Source organism: Acinonyx jubatus, chromosome E2, assembly GCF_027475565.1.
Source record: "Acinonyx jubatus isolate Ajub_Pintada_27869175 chromosome E2, VMU_Ajub_asm_v1.0, whole genome shotgun sequence".
NCBI classification, from domain to species: Eukaryota; Metazoa; Chordata; class Mammalia; order Carnivora; family Felidae; genus Acinonyx; species Acinonyx jubatus.
The window spans coordinates 47,975,554-47,993,560 of NC_069396.1; the positions used below are offsets into that span (position 1 = coordinate 47,975,554).

Here is an 18,007-nt window from a genome sequence, read left to right on the forward strand (position 1 = left end):
CTCGTGCCACTGGAGGGCGCCTCTAGCTCTGACTGGAGAAGAGAAGGTGAAAATAAAGGAGCGGCGCAGTTAAGAGGGTTCTGTTAGATGATTCATATCTTCAGTTCTCCCAGATTCTGGGCCAACGTGAAGGCCCCTCCCCAAATGCCATTTCACAGATGGACACACTGAGGTCCAGAGCTTGGAACAGTTCGTGCTCAGCCCCGCCTCTGAGCACCATCGAGATATAAAGAGGCCATTTTATAGATAAAAACTTAACGAATCCGCTTTATTTTGGCAAGAGGGGAAAAAGTCTTTCTGCCGGGGACCTGAGGGAGGGCCCCCGGATGGAGACAGGATGGGCAGAGCACGGGTCCGAGGTCACAGAGATCCAAGGGAAGGTTTCAGAGTCGAGACCAGATTCACAATATCCGTCCCAGTAGCAATGGCTCGGGGTCGCGGAGTCCTGGAGAGTCACGGGCAGGGTCCCGACGATCGTCCCTGGTGTTCCGGGGTCCGGCGGGATCAGAGGTCTCGAAGGGGGCCAGGGGGCCGTAGGTCTCGGAACAGCGGGAGCCCAGAATCCGGCGCCGCTCGGGGCAGGGGCTGAGGGAGGGGACGGGGAGAGAGGCTCCCGCGGGACCGTTTGGCACAAGAGTCGGGGGTGGGGGGTGGGGGGTGGGGAGTGGGTGAGCGGGACAGTAGGCACCCCTACCTGGGCGCGAGGGGTGGGGAGGGTCGGGAAGGCCTGGGATGGCAGAGCCCTGGGGCCGGGATAGAGCGGGGATCCGGAGCCCGGCCGGGGCCCGGCGTGCGGCCCATGGGGCGGGGGTGGGCAAGGGTGCTCAGACCGGGGGTGCGGTGCCCCCGGCCGTGTGCATGCTGAAGTATTCGGTGAAGCCGGTGTGCGGCGCCGCCGTCTGGGGCACGAGCGGCTGGTAGGGCGGCGTCGGGCCATCCCAGCTCGGGTCGGCCGCCTTGGGGAACCGAGCGGGAAGGGGCGGGGAGGCCGCGCCCGGCTCGGCCGTGGTCACCACGCGGCCCCTCGGGGCCACCGCCGCCGCCACCGCCGTCTCCTCCACCTGCTTCCCGGCCTGGGAGGGGGGTCAGGGTCAGAGGCCGTCCAAGACCCACGGGGGGCAGATGCGGCCCCGAAGGCCCGTCCCCCTCCCCGCAAAGGAGCCCCCCCTCCCGAGGTGCGGGCGCTGGTGTCAATCAGGGAAGGAGCGGGCGGCTGGGCGCCTGGACAGCGGGGCCAGGTACTCTAGGGGCGGCGTCGGAGCGCGCCGGGCGAACTCCGGCGGCGGCCGGGGAGTGGGTGGAGAGCCGCGGAAGGCGGGTGGCGGGGGCACGGCGCGTGGCGTCCGCGGGGGCGTGCGCAACAGCGCCAGGACCCAGTCCGGCAGGGTGGGCGCAGGCGCCGGGGGGTGGTCGCGGCGCGGTGTTGGGGCTCGGGGCGTGCGAAAGGCAGGGGGTGGGCTCAGGCGCCCGGGCGAGGGGGGCGGCGGCGGGGCCGGGAGCGGGGTCAGGTACTCCAGGGGCGGCGCCAGCAGCTCCTCGTGCGCCGGGGGCGCGGGGCTTACGGAGGAGGCGGGCGGGGGGATGGAGAAGAGCTCCGTGAAGTTGGGCACCGAGTCGCTGATGAACGTCACGTTCCCGTAGACGTGCTGCGGGAAGGGCTTGTCCGTGGACTGGCTCCCTCCCGGGCGGGGGGCCCCGGCTGAGGCGATCTGCGACGTGCGCACATGGTACGGGAAGTTCTTGTTGGCCGCCGACGGGCGTGTCATGATCTGGGGCGACAGGCCAGGTGCTGGTTGGAGCAGCACTGTCCGGGCCTCAGGCTGTCTCCTTAAACATGGGGTCGTAAGGATTCCCCCTCACTGGACATCCCCCACCCTTCCCTGCAGTCCTTCACTCCGGATTAGGCTCTCCTACTACAGGCTCTCACAGTTCGCTGAGTTCTGACCTTTTTCCTCCGTCGCAACCCTGACTGCCCTGCGATGCTTCCTCCATCAGAGCCCTGATCACTGACATCACTGGGTAAGTTTCAGTGGCCTTCACTGTCCGGTAGGATACCCACTAGCCATATGGGGTTATTTACATTTAAATTAATCCACATTAAACCAAAATTTTTGTTTTCAGTCACACTAGCCACATTTAAGTGCTCAGTAGCCCCACGTGGATAGTAGCTATTGTATCAGAGAGCACAGAGTATAGATAAAATATTTTCATAAACACAGAAAGGTCAATTGGACAACAACACCTGATAAACTCTAGAATGTTAGCTCTGTGAGGGCAGGAATTTGTTCATTCCCTGCTGAATCCCCAATACCTTCTAGAACAGCACCTGGCACATAAGCACCCAATAAATATTGGTTGAATGTAGAAGTGTGTCCCCAACTAGTCTAGTAGATCTTGAGAGCAGGGACTGGGTGTGACTCGAGCACTGCACACGGGAGCCCAGCGCGACCCCTCTAAGGTCATGGGAACAAGCAGCTGAAAGCAGTAAACAGCGGAATGGGGCTGTGCTGAGCTAACTGAGCATTTTTACAAAAGAAACTGGCTGAAGATGAAATATAGCTAAGAGGGCACTGGCACTTGGGGGTCCGGGGCCTGCACCTCACCTCTCGCCCCCCAGTTTTTTGAGTATGGGACCTGGGACATGTCGATAAAGCTCCCTGAGCCTCACTGGGGGAAAGGGATGGCAGCACCTACTCGGAAAGATGAGGAGAGGGCAGAGCTTGGCCCATGATGGTTCTCAGCATTTCTCCTGTTTCTGTCCCTTTCTGACTTCCTGCAGAGCTTCAGGAAGGGCTGTCCTGGGAAGGTGAGTCTGTACCTAAGTCAGGCTCTGGGGTAGAAGATGGGGGACCAGGCCATCTGTGACTGAGTACATTCGCCACCCAGAGCACATTGTGGACCCCTGCGGTCAGAAGCCTGGATCCTCATCAGTGCCTATGCTCCTGTCTGGCTCCCTCTTATGGTTGGCTGTGGAAGGACTGGGCGCAAAGGCCCTGACCTCCTACCAGAGGCCATGGAGCCCTGGCAGGTCACCTCTCCTGTTTGGACCTTAGCTTCCCCTTTCTGTATAGTGGGTGCAACGACCATTATCCATCCTGTCCTGGGGCTGCTCTGACACACAATTAAACAAGGTATATGAACTGTCACCCAGAAGCCCAGATAGGATATAAACCACGGCAAAGAAGAGGTTTAGTGCTGATCCCCTCCAGATGTCATTCAGATCTAGGCCCCCTGGAGCCCCAGCCTGACCCACTCCACCTGCTTCTTCCTGAACAATGGTCTGTGATGGTGCAGCAGATGGAAGAATGTGTCGGCAAAGGGTGGAGTAATGACCAAGGGGTTTGGGAAAGGCAGTGGGATACAGAAGGGAAACGTGAGGGGGCGGGGGGCAGTGCACAGGGTCAGGAATGGGGAGGGGCTGAGAAAGAGGGTGGGGTTCAGTCAGTAGAGCATGAGACTCTTGATCTCAGGGTCACAAGTTCCAGCCTCACATTGATGGTAAAGTTTATTTAAGGAAAAAAAAGAAAGGAAGGAAGGAAGGAAGGAAGGAAGGGAGGGAGGGAGGGAGGGAGGGAGGGAGGGAGGGAGGGAGGGAGAGAGAGAGAGAGAGAGAGAGAGAGAGAGAAAGAAAGGAAGGAAGGAAGGAAGGAAGGAAGGAAGGAAGGAAGGAAGGAAGGGAGAAAGAAAGAAAGAAAGAAAGAAAGAAAGAAAGAAAGAAAGAAAGAAAGGAAGGAAGGAAGGAAGAAAGAAAGGAAGGAAGAAAGAAAGGAGGGTGTGGTCAGTGGAAGAGGCTAGAACACAAGGTGGGAGAGAATAGAAGAGGCTGGCTTCTTGGGGGGACAGAGTAGAATAGCCTGCAGGAATCCAGCGGGCTCTTGGTAAGTGTCTGTTGAATGAGTAAAGAATGAAGAGAAGGAAATGGATGGAGAGCTCAGAACAGAAGGTCCAGGCAGTTCAGGGGTTGGGGAGTTTCACCCACTCTCCGCCCATCAGGCTCCCACCCCCACCTGGATGCCCTTCCTCACCAGGAACACGCCATGGGCATACAAATGGATCCCCAGCTGGATGCCATTGACAATCTTCTCCCGGGCCCACTTGGGGATCCCGAAGTTGGCGATCAGGGCCATAACAGGAACGGCAAAGAACCTGCAGGGGAGGTGCTGGTTCAGTAGAGACACTGCCTCTGCCCTCTTCCCCACCCCATGGCCCCAGCCCCCCTGCCACACACACACGTAGGGCCCAGGTGTGTCCCAAATTAGAGAGAAACCAGTGTAACCTTCAGAAGCCACAGATTAAAAGGGGGCAGGAATCCCACTGGCCTGGGAAATTCTGGAAGGCAAAGACTAGGTTGAATTTAACTCCATTCCACCCCACCCCAAATCCTGGCACCTGATAGGAAATCAAAAGATGTTTGCTGAATGCATTAACATATGATAATAACAATTAAGGACTTAACTGCAAGCCAGACCTGTCTCTAAGCTTCTCAGGATTGTAAACTCATTAACTCACAATGACTCTTCGAGGCAAGTACAATTTCCATCCCCATTAAACAGATGAGGAAACTGAGGCAGGGCAAAGTTCATTGATTTGTGTGAGGTCATACAACTTACAAGCTTTAGAACTGGGATCTGAGCCCAAGCAGTCAGGCTTAGAATCTGCCTACCGTACGACTATGTTATGTTGAATGATAAAAAATTACAACTAGCTTTTATTGAACACCTACTACGTACCAAACACAAGGCCCTTCTATAGTGCCCTAGGCATGCTCAAGATAACTCTTTATGGGTAAGCAACCTGAGGCACTCTCTCTCTCTCTCTCTTTTTTTTTTTAATTTGGGAAAATAATTTTTTCCAGGTCACGAAGTAAGTGGCAGACTGGGTCTGCTGCCTGACTTGCAAGCCCATCAGCCTCACTGAGGAGGGTCTGAGAAATGGGAAGCCCCACAAGACAGGGACAGCTTGGGGGCCCAGCACGTCTCACCAGAGGGTGTAGGCAGCAAAGAAGGGCACGTAAAAGGGCTGCTTCTCCGGGAAGTGACGCAAGGAGATGAGCACAGCATAGCAGAACCACACGTAAGCCGCCACCTGCAGCCCAATGAGCCCATAGCCCGCCGGCGACTCGTACGTGTATAGTACCTGGCCTGGGTCAAAGAACTGCACCCAAGGGAAAGGGTTCATCATAGCTTTGACCTCCTGCCCTCCACACAAGGACCCCAGACCCTAGGCCCCTCCCCCCACCGGCACCCAGGGAGCAGAGCTATTGGGTCAGGACAGAAGCAGCAGGAGAGAACAAAATGGAAATAGAAGGACATAGAGGTAGAGTGAGGGTGAAAAAGAAAGAGAATGCATTCTCTACCAGGGGTCCAACATGGGGCTAACCACCTACCATGCGTAAGTTTTTCCATTTACGTCAACCCAATGAGATGGGTCTTCTTAACACCCCCACTTCGCAGAGGGGGAAACTGAGGCTAAAAGGGGCGGCTTTTGGCCAAAGGCAAAGCCAAGGTGATATAAAGCCTCAGAGGAGCCCTCTGGGATAAATAAGACCCTCCCAATTTTACAGAAGAGGAAACAGGCTTAGAGGGGGTGGGCATCACCCAAGGTCAGCTAGCTGGGAAGTGGGAGAGCCAGAGTGGAATCCAGGTCTGTGTGACTCCTGAACTTTCAGTCATGACATTGAGTTTAAATGTGACAGACAGTGAGAGACGGAGGAGGAAGAAGGCTCCTCAGAGATGGTGAAGAGAGGAGGCATGCACTTAGAGAGACAGATGGGCAGGCAGAAATCGCAGAGTGGGAGAGAGCGAGCCAGCTAGAGTGCGATGTGGGGAAGGGCTGGCAGACAGGTGGAGGAGGTGGCCAAAAGCTTGGGGAGGGGCGGAGAGGCAAGGCCTGGGCAGTGGGAAGCGGCACTCACCTCAGCCTCGTAAATGAGCAGCACCACGTGGGTGAGAGTGTACAGGGTCATGTAGACAGACAACTTCACGGAGCCCGAGTGGCTGATTCGGCCCCTGGCAGCAGGCCATGAAGGGAGACAGCAGGGGTGGGGGCTGTCAGGGAGAAGCGGGAAGCCATCCCCCCCCAGATCCACCCCAGTGTCCTGTTCCCTAGCCCAGCCACACCTCCCCCCAGCACTCCCTCCCGCCCCAGCCTGGGCACCGTGTCACTGTGAATCCCTTCCCCAGAAGGATGAGCATCAGGAGGAAGATGAGGAAGCTGGAGGAGAAGAGCAACTTGGCTGGGAGAAGGGAGGAGAGGGTGTCTCAGACATAGGGCTCAGAGAGAGCCCAGGCACCCTCCCCTGGCCCACTTCGTTCTCACCCAAGATCTTCAGACTCTCGTTGCCAATGCCATCAGTGGCATACTGGCCCCAGTAGATGCAGAAAAACAGGAGGCTCAGGACTGAGGGGAGAATGGGCAGAGGGAGGAAAGGACAGAAACCAGCTTTGGGGCATCACTGTTCCCTAGCATTATGATCCAGATGGCCAGAACCCCTCCTTCATCCCCATCAGGATTCTAGACCATTTACGCCCACTGACGTCCTAGGAGACTGGAGCCCAGGCCCCAGGCCCTCTTCTTCAGGATCCAGATGTCCAGGCCCCCAGCCCCTCCTCCCTCAGACCCAGGATCCAGGCCCCCAGCCCCTCTTCTTTTCCTCAGACCCAGGTATCTGGACCCTATGTCCCTCCTCTGACAGAACTCAAAAGCTGGGATACTCTGAAACTCACCCTCCACTCCTGCTGCAGCCATGAACATTTTGTAAGTTGTGTGGAGCAACTGACGACCTTTCAGTAAATCTAAAAGAAAAGTAGGGGAAGGTGGTTCACAGACAGGAAGGGAGACTAGCTCATTCCCCCAACCCTGCCCCCCATAACTCCTAACCCCACCACCACGTACTGGACTTACATCCAAAGTAACAGGAGAGGAAGAAGATGAGGAGGAAGATGAGGAGGAAAGTCACATCTGTCTCCAGGATCCCTGCCAATTTTGTAGAAGGAGGAAATGATTCAGTCAAAGCTGGGTGTCCCTCGGCAGTGAGCACCCAACTCTAGACCTCCACAAAGATTCTGGTTTCTGGGTCCGCAATGCTCACCAAACTCATCAGCCGAGAAATGCCGTGTCCAGAAGGACTTGCCATTGGTGAGGACCATCTCATACTCCAACTGCAGCCCATCTCCCTGTGGGAAGTGGGGAGGCCTAAGGGGGGGGGGGCCCTGGGCAGGTAGAGGGTCACCAGGAAGGCAAGGAGGAGAAGGCCCAGGTGGCCGGCCCAGCCTCTTACCCCACACTTGCTGAGTGCGATGTACCACCACCTTTCACGAACCGAGCGGAAGCTTCGGCCACTGGAGCAGCTCAGGTAGCGGGTTCCATCCTCTGACACTACCTGGGAAGGAGCAAGAAGAAGGTTGAAGCCTGTCTGCGCAGCCCTCGGGCCCTTGGCCTTCAGCATCTGCCCATTCCCCCATACCTGACAGCCTGACCAGGCATACTGGGTGGTGAGGTTGATGACCTGGTTGTTCTCAGGCCTGATCACTGACTCCTTGGCCAGGCAGTCCTGGGGAAGGCAGGGACATGGTCACTCCCTGGCCAGCCTCGGCCTTCTTCCTTCTCCCATGCACCCTCCTCACAGCCTTCACCTTGTCCCCTGCCTTGTACACAGCCGGCCACTGGGATGGGTCGTCGAAATAGAGGAGGATGTTCTGACAGCACTTGGCCTGCAGACCCAGAGATTTTGAAGTTTGAGGGTGTACAGGGAACTGGGGTAGCCCTTGCCTTGGGAGGCCAAGGGAATATCTAGCCTCAGCATGGAGAGTGGTGGGGGAAGGCTCACCTCAGGGTATCGGAAACGGAAGTCCAGTCGGCCGTAATCCGAAAGAAAGCAAAATCTTGTCAGGAACACCCAATCCTGGAAAAGAGGCCCAGTCCTCCTGAATCCTTGAGAACTCCCCAACTCCACAGACCCCCCCCCCAACTTTCCTTCCCTACTCTTGGGTACCTGATTTCCAGAGAAGCTTAAGGGGACCAAGTTACCTCCAAAATTCTTGTGATCCCTTTACCTTGGGTCCAGGATTCTTGTCTCAAATGCCCCCCACACAAGTTTCTTCTCCTCCCCTCAAACACTTTTCCCATTTTCCAAGTGCACTGAGAAAGAACCTGGAGGGCCATGTGCCCATCCCGGCCACCTTCAGTCCCAGACACCATCTGACTGGCATCCCCCGGTTATCCACACGAATGCCCCACGGTGGTCCCAGAGACCACCTCCTACTGGGTAATATTCCAAACGGCCCTCTCCTGGCCCTGAGCAGCAGTGTGAACTCCAGGCTCTCTACGGAGTGAAAAGTGCTGTCCCTTCAGCACCACCTTGGCGTTCTCCCAACCCCCACCCCGAACTCTCACTCTCCCAACCCGTCCCTCCTCCCCGCCCAGCTCTGACCTCAATGTCCCTCCTACAACCCTCAAGTCTCTTCTCGACCCCACGGCGCCTCTCAGCCCCAACCCTGACCCAGTCCTCCCTATTATCCCCAGCCCCAATCCCACCGCGGCTCTCAGGGACGGCCTGGGAAGGGCGGCAGGGGGCGGGGCGGCACCCTTCTCCTTCCCTTCCCTCCGGTCCCCAGGGGCCCGGCGGGTGGCAGGGGAGGGCCCAGCGCGCTCACCTCCTTGGAGCTGAGGTTGCCCCGCACGTACTTGGCCCGGGCGCGGGGGGGCAGTGGCAGCAGCAGGAGCAACAGCGGCGGCAGCAGGCGGCACAGAGCGGGCGCGCGCGGGGGCTCCATTCCGCCCGCTCCGGGCCCCGGCCCCGGCCCCGGCCCCGGCCCCAGCTCCGCTCCGACTCCCGCTCCGGCCCGGCGACGGCGGCGAGAGCGCGCGGGCCGGCCAGCGCGCGCCCCCGATTAAAGGGGCCGCTGGGCGCCGCTCTCCCCGCCCCCTCCTCCGGGATGGCCCTGCCTGGCGCCTTCTCCATCGGCATGGGAGAGGACGACCCCTCCCCGTGCTCTCTACTACGCCCCAGCCTCAGTTCTCCCTTCTGGGACTCTCCCTGATACCTCTTGCTCCCCTTGTCCTACCCTGAACTCACATTCCCCCGAGCCGTGCCTCCTCCTCCAGACAGCCATCTCGGGATGACCCCCAACGTACAGACCCCAGCTCTGCCCTGACCTCCCCGCCAGCTTAGACCCCAAACTGCTCTTTGATGGCTCATTCCTGCCCTCATGACAGCCATCCCCAGCAGTGTCCACCCGAGATCCCATGGGCTCTGTGAAGTGCCCACAGAGACACGGAGGCTGGAGAGGGTGAACCATTTGTTCTGGGTCACAAAACACGGAGATGGCAGAACGCTGGGCCACAATCACTACATTCCATTGCCTGACCCTGTCCAGTCACTGCTCACCGGGGTGTGAAACCGGGTTGCTGCCAGAAGAGGTGGTGTTGTGAGAAGCCCAGAGCAGACCCAAATCAACCCTCTGGGTTCAAAACCCAGCACTGCCACTTTCTCATTAGACTTCAGCCAAGTCGTGTGATCTCCCAGTTCAGTCCCCTACCGGCTGGTACCAACCTTATGGTTTCCCAGTGGGCAATGAGGATCCCTGGAAGGCTTTACAGAGCAGCGTCCAAGTCCCTCAGCTTCATTTCCCCTGATCAGATTCCAACAAACATTTCTAGCTTCATTCCTCCCCCTCCACTGGAAAAAAAGAGTGCTGCTCCTCAAAATATCATTTAAAAAAACTTCCTAAGCCAAGGGGCCAAGCAGAAAACATAAGTGCACAGAACACTTTCAGTGGAGAGTGTGGGACCCATGAAAAGGCAGCCTCTGCTACTTGGCTTGAGCCAGTTGTTGCCGGAAGGGATAGTAGGTCCGCTGCCAGATTCTTTTCCTTCTTTTTTTCTTTCTTTCTCTCTCTTTTTTTTTTTTGTTTTTTGTTTTGTTTTAGAGAAGCCAGAAATGTGTTAGGCTTTTTTTGTTTTGCTTTTGTTTTAAAGCAAACTGATTTGTGACAGTAGGCAGTTAATTCAAAAATTTTAAATGTATGTTGGGCCAAAGTTAAAAAGTCTGTGGGGTTGATTCAGGCCTCGTCTCCCATTCCGGTCGTGATCTTGCACACACGGTTCCTATGTCCACTGGACCAGGAGCCCATCGAGGGCTGGACCTGGACATGACTCACTCTAAGTCCCAGGATATCCTAGGAATATGGACTGAATGAAAATGGTTCCACATCCCCTATTTGCCCTGCTCCAGGCCTTGCACATACTGTCCCATAAAGCAGCGTTTCTAGAATTCCCTGAAATGTTCTTTTCTTCCTCTACTAGTAAGTTCTTACCAATCTTAAAATGTGTAAAGGTCTACATCTGCTCCTTTCTGAGGAACTCCCTCATCACCAGGGACGAATCATCACTCCCCCCTTGGACTCCCTCAACCCCGGCACCTCTCTGTCCCCAAGATGCAACCATTGGGGCTGGAACTGTCTGTGCCCACCACTGGACTGGGAATCTTCTGGGGACACAGCCACAGTAGCACTCCCTCTGGGGCCCCAGCATCACCAGAGCTGAGCCTGGCACATAGTTGGCTTCAGTGGGTAGATGCATTGGACTGACTGAACCCCAGGTTTCCCCAGCCTGCTGGCCCTCAAATCCCAAGAAGGTGACAAGTGATGGTATCTTCCCCTCCATCTTGGACCCAGAACTCAGAGCAAAGCAAAGCTGCTTGCTTGGGTCGGCCACTCACTGAAAATCAAGGGGACCATGAAGAAGGTACTTTATTGAAGTGATCAGGAGTGCGGGTTTCCTGCCCCTAGCCCAGCCTCAGTCCCCTCAGTACAGTCTCATAGGTGGAAAGGACCAGGCCTCTGGGCTGCTCTGGGCCACCACCCAGGAGAGGCTGGGCAGTGGGGCAGGAGGGCTGGGGCTCCAATCCAGGGCAGAGGTTCGGGGCAACAAGGGTGATGGTGGCTGAGGCAGGGGTTGCTGTGGGCCAACCCCCCAGGGCCTGGGAGGGGGAGGTGTGGCAACCAGCCAGATGCTTTTCAGTAGGTCAAAGGCTGTTGGGGGGCCCCAGGCTGCCCCAGATGGTGAAGGCAACAAGGGCAAAGGCGGTGGCCAGGGACCTTTTGGTGGCGCCAGGCTCACCCTGTGCACCAAGGGAGTGCTGGAGGTGTGAGGCATGGAGAAAGTGAGCTCCTTTGTCCTCTGTTGCCTCCTCTGCCTCCTCTCCCCTGGGGCCTCCTCTGGGCTGTTGATCCAGGAGGGTGTCATCCTTCGTCTTTCAGGGCCCCCAGGCTTGGTCCCTGGCACAAAGGAAAAAAGCATGGGAGACAGCTGAGCTACAGCAGACAAGGAGGAAGGGATCACAGGAAGTAGGAAGTGGACTCACCTGGTAAGGGTGGCTGGCAGTCACGGAGCACCAGGGTAAGGTCAGGCACGCAGCCATGGCAGGCCTGTAAAGTGCCCACGATGGCATCCCTGGCCTCCTGCACTAGGTTCCTCCTGGGGAAGGCCTGTGGCAGAATCAACTGGCACTGCAGCTCCTCCAGCAGCTGCCCCAAGCCAGGGAGCTCTGGGGGACTGGGTGGGCCTGGGCCTGAGCCTCTAGGCACCTGGTTCTCCTTGCCCCTTGACTGGGGAGCTGGTTCTTGGGCCCAGCTTGGGCTTGAGAAGCGTTTGGTGGGGAGTGAAGAGGTGCCGGGCTCCAGGGACCCACTGCTAAGCAGCCGTGCCACATCCAGAGATTTCACCTCATGATTAAAGAGACCCCGGTGCTCCCGGCTCAGCCGGCCCTGCGTTATGACCACGACCTTGGGAACAGTAGGGGCCACAGGTGGATCCTGACTGGTCACAGGAGGATCCTGATGGGTCAATGGCCGGCGGCTGCCCATCAGGGCCTCATTACGCTCCCGCCTTGTCTTCCGACGACGGACACGACCAGATTTCTCAGGCCGCTGGAAAGGCTGGGGGCCTGGCCCCCGGGGGTCCATAATGTCCTGGAAGAAAAAGATAGGACAGTCATCATCATGCCGATAAATCAGGGACCTAAAAGTGAATAGTGAGAAGAGAAGATAGTTTGGGGTGAGGTGGAAGGCCTATTTACAGAGACAAGATGAGAATAAGATAGTGGGTGGGTAGGGAGTGATCGGCAAAGACTTGATCAAGGAAGGAGTCGTGGGGGTTGGATGGGGTCAAGGGAGTCACGGTGAATGGGGAGGTGTGTCAGAATAAAGAATAGACAAGGGGTTACAGGGTACTGGGACATGAGAAAGTAGCTAGAAGATGGGGGATGTGGACGGGATCATGAGACCACAGGGTCTGGTGAACTAGAAGCAATTATGGACAGAGGAGAAATCCAGAAGTAGAGAAGGTACTGGAGAATGCAGAAAGTGGAGTGAGATGGTAGAGAGAGAAAGGCAGAAGAGACAGCAACAAAGAAGTAGGAGAGACAGAGAAGACCTCGGGAAAACAGAAAAGGCAACGGAGGAGCTACCAGGAACTGGGCCTAGTCATGGGAATGCGGTGGACTAGAGTAGATGAGGCAAAGGCGAGCAGTTAAGGTTAGGAAAGGGGGGTACGGTTGGTGGGGGCTAGGTAAGGGTGGAGTACCTCACCTCCTGGCCCAATGAACCCCGTCCCCCACCCACCCCACGTGGCTGTGGGGTGCAATGGCTTCTTTTCCACGGTGACCCTGGTTCACGACGCCCTCTGTACTCTTCGGGGCCTCACGCACACTACACGCATGCGCGTGCACCGCCCACGCCCTTTGACTTCCTGCTCTCGTGAGGCACGAGGAACAGAGTGCCGGTTATGGTCCCACCCTTTCCAGCCTTACTTCCAGAAATCTCTCTCATTTGTCCTTAGGCATCTCCCATACACCAATCTGCTGTGAGACTCGCTGGGCCCGCCCCCTTCATGAATGCTGATTGGCTTAGAGTGTCTCTCGGGGAAAGCCGTGAGGCGAGGCACAAGGTGGAAGAAGGGCCATGGCAGTCTCCACTTGCAGCGGGTCCCCAGACAGTCACAGAATTCATCCCTAGAGAATCAGTATAGAGTCGTCATTCAGAGCTAGGATCTGGAGTTAGACTACCTAGGTTTAAACAACCCAAATTGGCACGTTTTAGGTGTATGACCTTGAAAAGTGTGTAACTGCTCAGACCCTCGATTTCCTAATTTGTAAAATGGAGCTGATAGTGCCTCCTTCGTGTGGTTGCTGTAAGTATAAAATGAGCCAATACATCTAACTTGAAACAGCACTTGGTTTGAATGGAATGAATACCTCGAAGCTGTTTCTCACTAAGCTTTGCTTCAGCAACGGCTTCTCTACCTTTTCAACTTATCTACCGACACTAGTCCCCTCAGACTTTAAAATCAAGCTATAAGGGCACCTGGGTGGCTCAGTCGGTTAAGCCTCTGTCTTCCATTCAGGTCACGATCTCACGGTTGGTGAGTTCAAGCCCACACACAAGCCAGCTTCAGATCCTTTGTCTCCTTCTCTCTCTGCCCCTTCCTTGCCTGCTCTCTCTCACTCAAAAATACACATTTAGAAAATAAAATAAAGCTATGGCCAGAGTTTCCCCACGCCCTAATCATCTATATTACCTGTGTAATACAGCTTACCCAGACTTCCTGAGTTTTCAAAGCCAAACTCAAATACTACTCCTAGGAACCCCCTACTCTGAGTCCTTCTCTTTCTCCTTCCCCTTCTCCACCTCTCTTAATCACAACCTTGATCCTTTCCTCATCTCTGTGTCTGGATCTGTCTTCCCCAACACACTGGGACAAGGCCAGGATTTGACCCATTCGTTTAATAATCATTTAAGTTCCTGTGAACAGCCATAGTACTTGGTACTATGAGTCAGGCCCTGTTCCAGGCAAGTGGACTGAAGCAAAACATGATAAATAAGACCATATTTCAGTATCAACCTACCTAGAAAGAATGAATAGATGGGAAGTTCCCATTTGGAAGTGGAGCTACGGGAATATAACCAGGAAGTTTAGGGGAATGTGGGACCCCCACCTGGTCCCTGAGAAGAGGAAGAGTTGGGAAGACTTGACATTTGAGATTAATATGGGCCGGGAGGGGCCGACCTTAGGTGGCCTTGGCTATGGATGTAGGCTTCAGAGCTTAGACACACCTGTGGGTTTAGAGAGAGGAACAGAGGCCACAGATCTGCAAGATGAGCTGGGTGGGAGGGGTGCCAGGCTGGACCTGGGCCTTGCAGCATCTCTAATTTCCTTTTTCTTTCTGTACCTTCTTCTGCCCTCTTTGCAGGGCCTGTGATGTTTATAATGCAAAGATGTGTAGTTTAGATTTTATGCCACAAAAACTGGTATTTTTGAGCAGGGGAGGCCTGCGAGCAGATAGGATCACTTAAGTCCTGGCTCTCTCTTAGGATGTCTCCTTACAACGGAGGCTCTATTTTTCACATTTTGCTATCTTTTTTTCTACCCACATCAATAGAAAATGGGAGCGTCCCCACCTAGCCAGGTGCGTACGAGCCACCCCCTCAAGGGATCCAGGAATGGACTCGTCCACTCATTTCCCTCCCCCACCACCACGTGAATGACACGCGCGCGCGCGCGCGCACACACACACACACACACACACACGCACACACACACAGCAGGCGATCCCTTCCGCACATTTCTCGCTCTACAGCAAACGGATTCTTCCCCCAAGGAAAAGGTCTAGATTTCCCCCGCCCACTCTCGGCCTTTCAGGTAGTTCGCCCCTCCCCCTGACGCCGGTGTGGCGTGTGGGTTCCTCCCTCCCCTATGGGTGCTGGATGATCTCGCTTCCCCGTTCCCAGGTGCCCGGGTGCGCTGGCCGCCGCCGCCCGAGCTTGAGCGGCCCGGGCGGGAAGCGCCGGACGAGCCCACTGCGCGTCCGCCGCGGGGGAAGCATGGGTTCCCAATTCCACCACCCCTTTTAAGTGAAGGTTTCCGCTCCTGCAGAGGAGGCGGTGCCCGGGATCGGCAGTAGTCCTCGCTAGAGTGCGGGCGTCGGGACCGTCCATTGTTGCCTGGAAGGGAGGGGTGGGCGTGGCGGAGCCACCTCCTCGGCCGACTCTCCCGGGTCGACCTCGCTCGCCAGTCCTGCAGGAAGGAGCTGCGGCGCCAAGATGAGCGGAGAGGAGAACCCAGCCAGCAAGCCCACGCCGGTGCAGGACGTGCAGGGTGACGGACGCTGGATGTCCCTGGTGAGCGACCCGGCCCGCGATACTCAGGAGTCCGGGAGGGGCCTCAGGAGAGCAGTTGGTTGGCGCCACTCTCTCTGTGGGATTAGGAAACTGAGAGCAGTTGGGGTGGTGGAAGCGAAGCGGGGAAGCAGAGTGGGGCGGGCCAAGCAGCGCGCGTGCCTTTGACTCCCCTTGTACGTCCCCGAAGCACCATCGGTTCGTGGCCGACAGCAAAGATAAGGAACCCGAAGTCGTCTTCATCGGGGACTCCTTGGTCCAGCTAATGCACCAGTGCGAGGTGAGGCCCGTCCCCCATCCCCTTGCCCCACCCAGGCCTGTGCCCTCGCTGACACATCTGGATCAGAGCCCAAGCCAGACAGGGATGAGGTACCCGAAATAGCCTCAGGCAGCACCCACACCCAAACCTCCGTGTAAGATGCAACATTCTGCTGAGAAGGAACTGTGTGACCAGTCTTTGTCACATGGGATTTTGTGTAGTGAGACTTAAAATCTTAAAATGAGGCTTTCTTGCAAGAAGATTGCCTAAAGTGAGATTCTATTGTTTGCTTAAGGTAGTGCACAGCCCTAATGGATGTCCACAAAGCTGTAGTCTTTCCACCAAGTGAAAGTCAACTGTAATAGCTCTCCACAAAGGGGACTCAATTATGTTACGTTTCCACTAAGTGAGGTCAAACCATGATGGCTTTCATCAACTGTCAATGCTGTTGGTTCAATGCATGCATGACTCAAGCAGAATAGGTTTCCATAAAGTGAGTCTCGCTTCTGTGGATCTCCATGAAAGTGAGACTGTAATAGGTTTGCATAAAGCGAGATTCGACCAGACTGCCTCCATAAGGCAGGGCTCTTCCATTATATGTGGCTTGGACAGAGGGTGGTGGTCCTTGTTGCCAATGCCCTTGTTGCCAATGTACCCACACCACTTCTTGTCTGCAGATCTGGCGGGAGCTCTTTTCTCCTCTGCACGCACTTAACTTTGGCATTGGCAGTGACAGCACGCAACATGTGCTTTGGCGACTGGAGAATGGGGAGCTGGAACACATCCGGCCCAAGGTGAGCAGAGCTTCGGTGGGCAGCTAACGCGCCCCAAGCCTCCCTCCTGACCGCTGCTTCATGCCTTTCTTTCCACAGATTGTGGTGGTCTGGGTGGGTACCAACAACCATGGGCACACAGCAGAGCAAGTGACTGGTGGCATCAAGGCCATTGTGCAACTGGTGAACCAACGGCAGCCCCAGGCCCGGGTCGTGGTGCTGGTGAGAGGGTGGGAGGGCAGGGAAGAAAGAATGGCAGGTGTAGCTGCAGCCGGCACAGTTCTGGGCAGCATGGCACAAAGCAGTGGTTTTCGGGCATAATCTCCAGTTGAAGCTTGCTACATACCCAGCAGCTGTTGTTAAGGTGTTCAGGGACCAGGTAGCTGCTGTTGCCCAAGAAATTGCTGAAGATTCTGGGGGGTGTTGCAAAACTCAAAACAATTAGCCAAAAATAGGCGTTCCTGGGGTGAATCCAGGCTCCATCACTTCCAGCTGGAATATTTCCTCCTCTGAAAGAGGGGTTGACCCTTTGCCATGGTGTCATTTTTGTGATGGATACTTGGAAAGGGGCTGGCACCCAGAAGGTACTTGCTGAAGGGAGTCTCGGACATGGTATCAGGAATTACCCTTCTGATCCCCCACTACTCCATCCCTAGTATATTCTATACCTGGCAACTTCCTGGTGAGGGTGAACAGTTTGTCCCAGAGAACAGGATACCCAGATGTTGGTAGGATGTCTCCTCACAACTCTTGGTGGCCTTTCTCAGGGCCTGCTTCCGAGGGGCCAGCACCCTAACCCACTTCGTGAGAAAAACCGGCGAGTGAACGAGCTGGTCCGGGCAGCACTGGCTGGCCACCCACGGGCCCACTTCCTGGATGCCGACCCTGGCTTTGTGCACTCAGACGGTACCATAAGTCACCATGACATGTACGATTACCTGCATCTGAGCCGCCTGGGCTACACACCTGTCTGTCGGGCCCTGCACTCCCTGCTTCTGCGTCTGCTGGCCCAAGACCAGGGCCAGGGTGTCCCCCGGCCAGAGGCTACACCCTAAGCATCCTTCTTCCCCATTAAATTCTCATTCCTTAGTCTCCCGTTTCTTGCTTTATGGCCAAGCCCTTCTGGGTATCTCAACCTTAACTATGATCTCTGCGACCCTGCAGCTCCGGAGGATGCTCTGTTTCTGCCTGAAGCAGGCATCACCAATCCATCAAGGTACTCAGGTTCTTGCAGGGTCTAGCAGATTTTTACTCTCAGTAACACCCCAGGCAGGCACCATCAGTCAGTAACACACTAGGTGAAACCAGTTTGCACACACTACCCTGCAAGATCAAAGTCAAACAAGAATTCTGGGAACATACTGACCTAGCAGCCAAAGCCCTTCCAAAGCTGCCTTCCCCGTTTTGCCGAAGATTTTCCCCTGGCTGGAGCTTCTGGTGCTCTAGTTGTACCTTAGATGCCATTTCCCACGGAAGCTTCCTGACCCTCCCCATCACAAGCAGTCGTGCCTCCACAGGGAATCTATCTGTCTCCCCAGAGGAGCACTGTCCACACACTGTGAGGGATGTAACCCAGGAGGCTCCTTTTGGCCTGGGTGCAGTGCTGGCTCAGGCCATGTGGGGGCAGCAGGGGTCACCGAGAACAGCACTGTATCTGGGTTACTGGGCAAACCCAGCCCAGTACCACCTAGGCTCAGACCTCTCAGGCCTTCCTGAGCCCCCAGATGTTGGGATAACTGTGAGAGGCATAGTAGGGACAGGGACTTCCAAGTGCCAGGGCTGAAGACAGGCTGTTCAGT

The 18,007-nt window shown here is 56.1% G+C and overlaps 3 protein-coding genes across 8 annotated transcripts; 1 reads left to right on the forward strand and 2 right to left on the reverse strand.

Annotated features, from left to right (window-relative positions):
- Positions 1 to 238: 238 nt before the first annotated feature.
- Positions 239 to 9,300, reverse strand: TMEM145 (transmembrane protein 145). 3 transcript variants are annotated; one of them, XM_053210388.1, is made up of 15 exons: positions 8,655 to 9,300; positions 7,829 to 7,903; positions 7,635 to 7,712; positions 7,466 to 7,552; positions 7,280 to 7,381; positions 7,091 to 7,175; positions 6,904 to 6,975; positions 6,726 to 6,794; positions 6,319 to 6,399; positions 6,157 to 6,235; positions 5,915 to 6,008; positions 4,026 to 4,146; positions 1,563 to 1,769; positions 695 to 1,073; positions 239 to 585 (listed from the first exon to the last, which is right to left on the reverse strand). In XM_053210388.1, exons 1-15 carry the CDS (start codon positions 8,772 to 8,774, stop codon positions 402 to 404), a joined length of 1,833 nt encoding a protein of 610 aa, XP_053066363.1. In that variant the 5' UTR covers positions 8,775 to 9,300; the 3' UTR covers positions 239 to 401. The 3 variants fall into 3 exon arrangements, with proteins under 3 accessions (XP_053066363.1, XP_053066364.1, XP_026893408.1); XM_053210389.1 differs by lacking the exon at positions 695 to 1,073 and adding an exon at positions 4,982 to 5,154 and having other exon boundaries at positions 366 to 585; positions 8,655 to 9,285; XM_027037607.2 differs by lacking the exon at positions 239 to 585 and adding an exon at positions 4,982 to 5,154 and having other exon boundaries at positions 690 to 1,073; positions 8,655 to 9,284.
- A 1,434-nt stretch (positions 9,301 to 10,734) lies between these two features.
- Positions 10,735 to 14,658, reverse strand: PRR19 (proline rich 19). The gene is made up of 3 exons (XM_015086000.3): positions 14,115 to 14,658; positions 11,366 to 11,972; positions 10,735 to 11,279 (listed from the first exon to the last, which is right to left on the reverse strand). The coding sequence occupies exons 1-3, from the start codon at positions 14,202 to 14,204 to the stop codon at positions 10,807 to 10,809; spliced, it is 1,170 nt and encodes a 389-aa protein (XP_014941486.3). The 5' UTR covers positions 14,205 to 14,658; the 3' UTR covers positions 10,735 to 10,806.
- On the forward strand, positions 12,925 to 17,297 carry PAFAH1B3 (platelet activating factor acetylhydrolase 1b catalytic subunit 3). Of its 4 annotated transcripts, none has more exons than XM_015086021.3 (6): positions 12,925 to 13,191; positions 15,074 to 15,179; positions 15,367 to 15,456; positions 16,113 to 16,229; positions 16,308 to 16,430; positions 16,976 to 17,297. In XM_015086021.3, exons 2-6 carry the CDS (start codon positions 15,102 to 15,104, stop codon positions 17,261 to 17,263), a joined length of 696 nt encoding a protein of 231 aa, XP_014941507.1. In that variant the 5' UTR covers positions 12,925 to 13,191; positions 15,074 to 15,101; the 3' UTR covers positions 17,264 to 17,297. The 4 variants fall into 4 exon arrangements, with proteins under 4 accessions (XP_014941507.1, XP_053066366.1, XP_026893416.1 ...); XM_053210391.1 differs by having other exon boundaries at positions 12,926 to 13,191; positions 14,935 to 15,179; XM_027037615.2 differs by lacking the exon at positions 12,925 to 13,191 and adding an exon at positions 14,550 to 14,700 and having other exon boundaries at positions 14,935 to 15,179.
- The last annotated feature ends 710 nt before the right edge of the window (positions 17,298 to 18,007 follow it).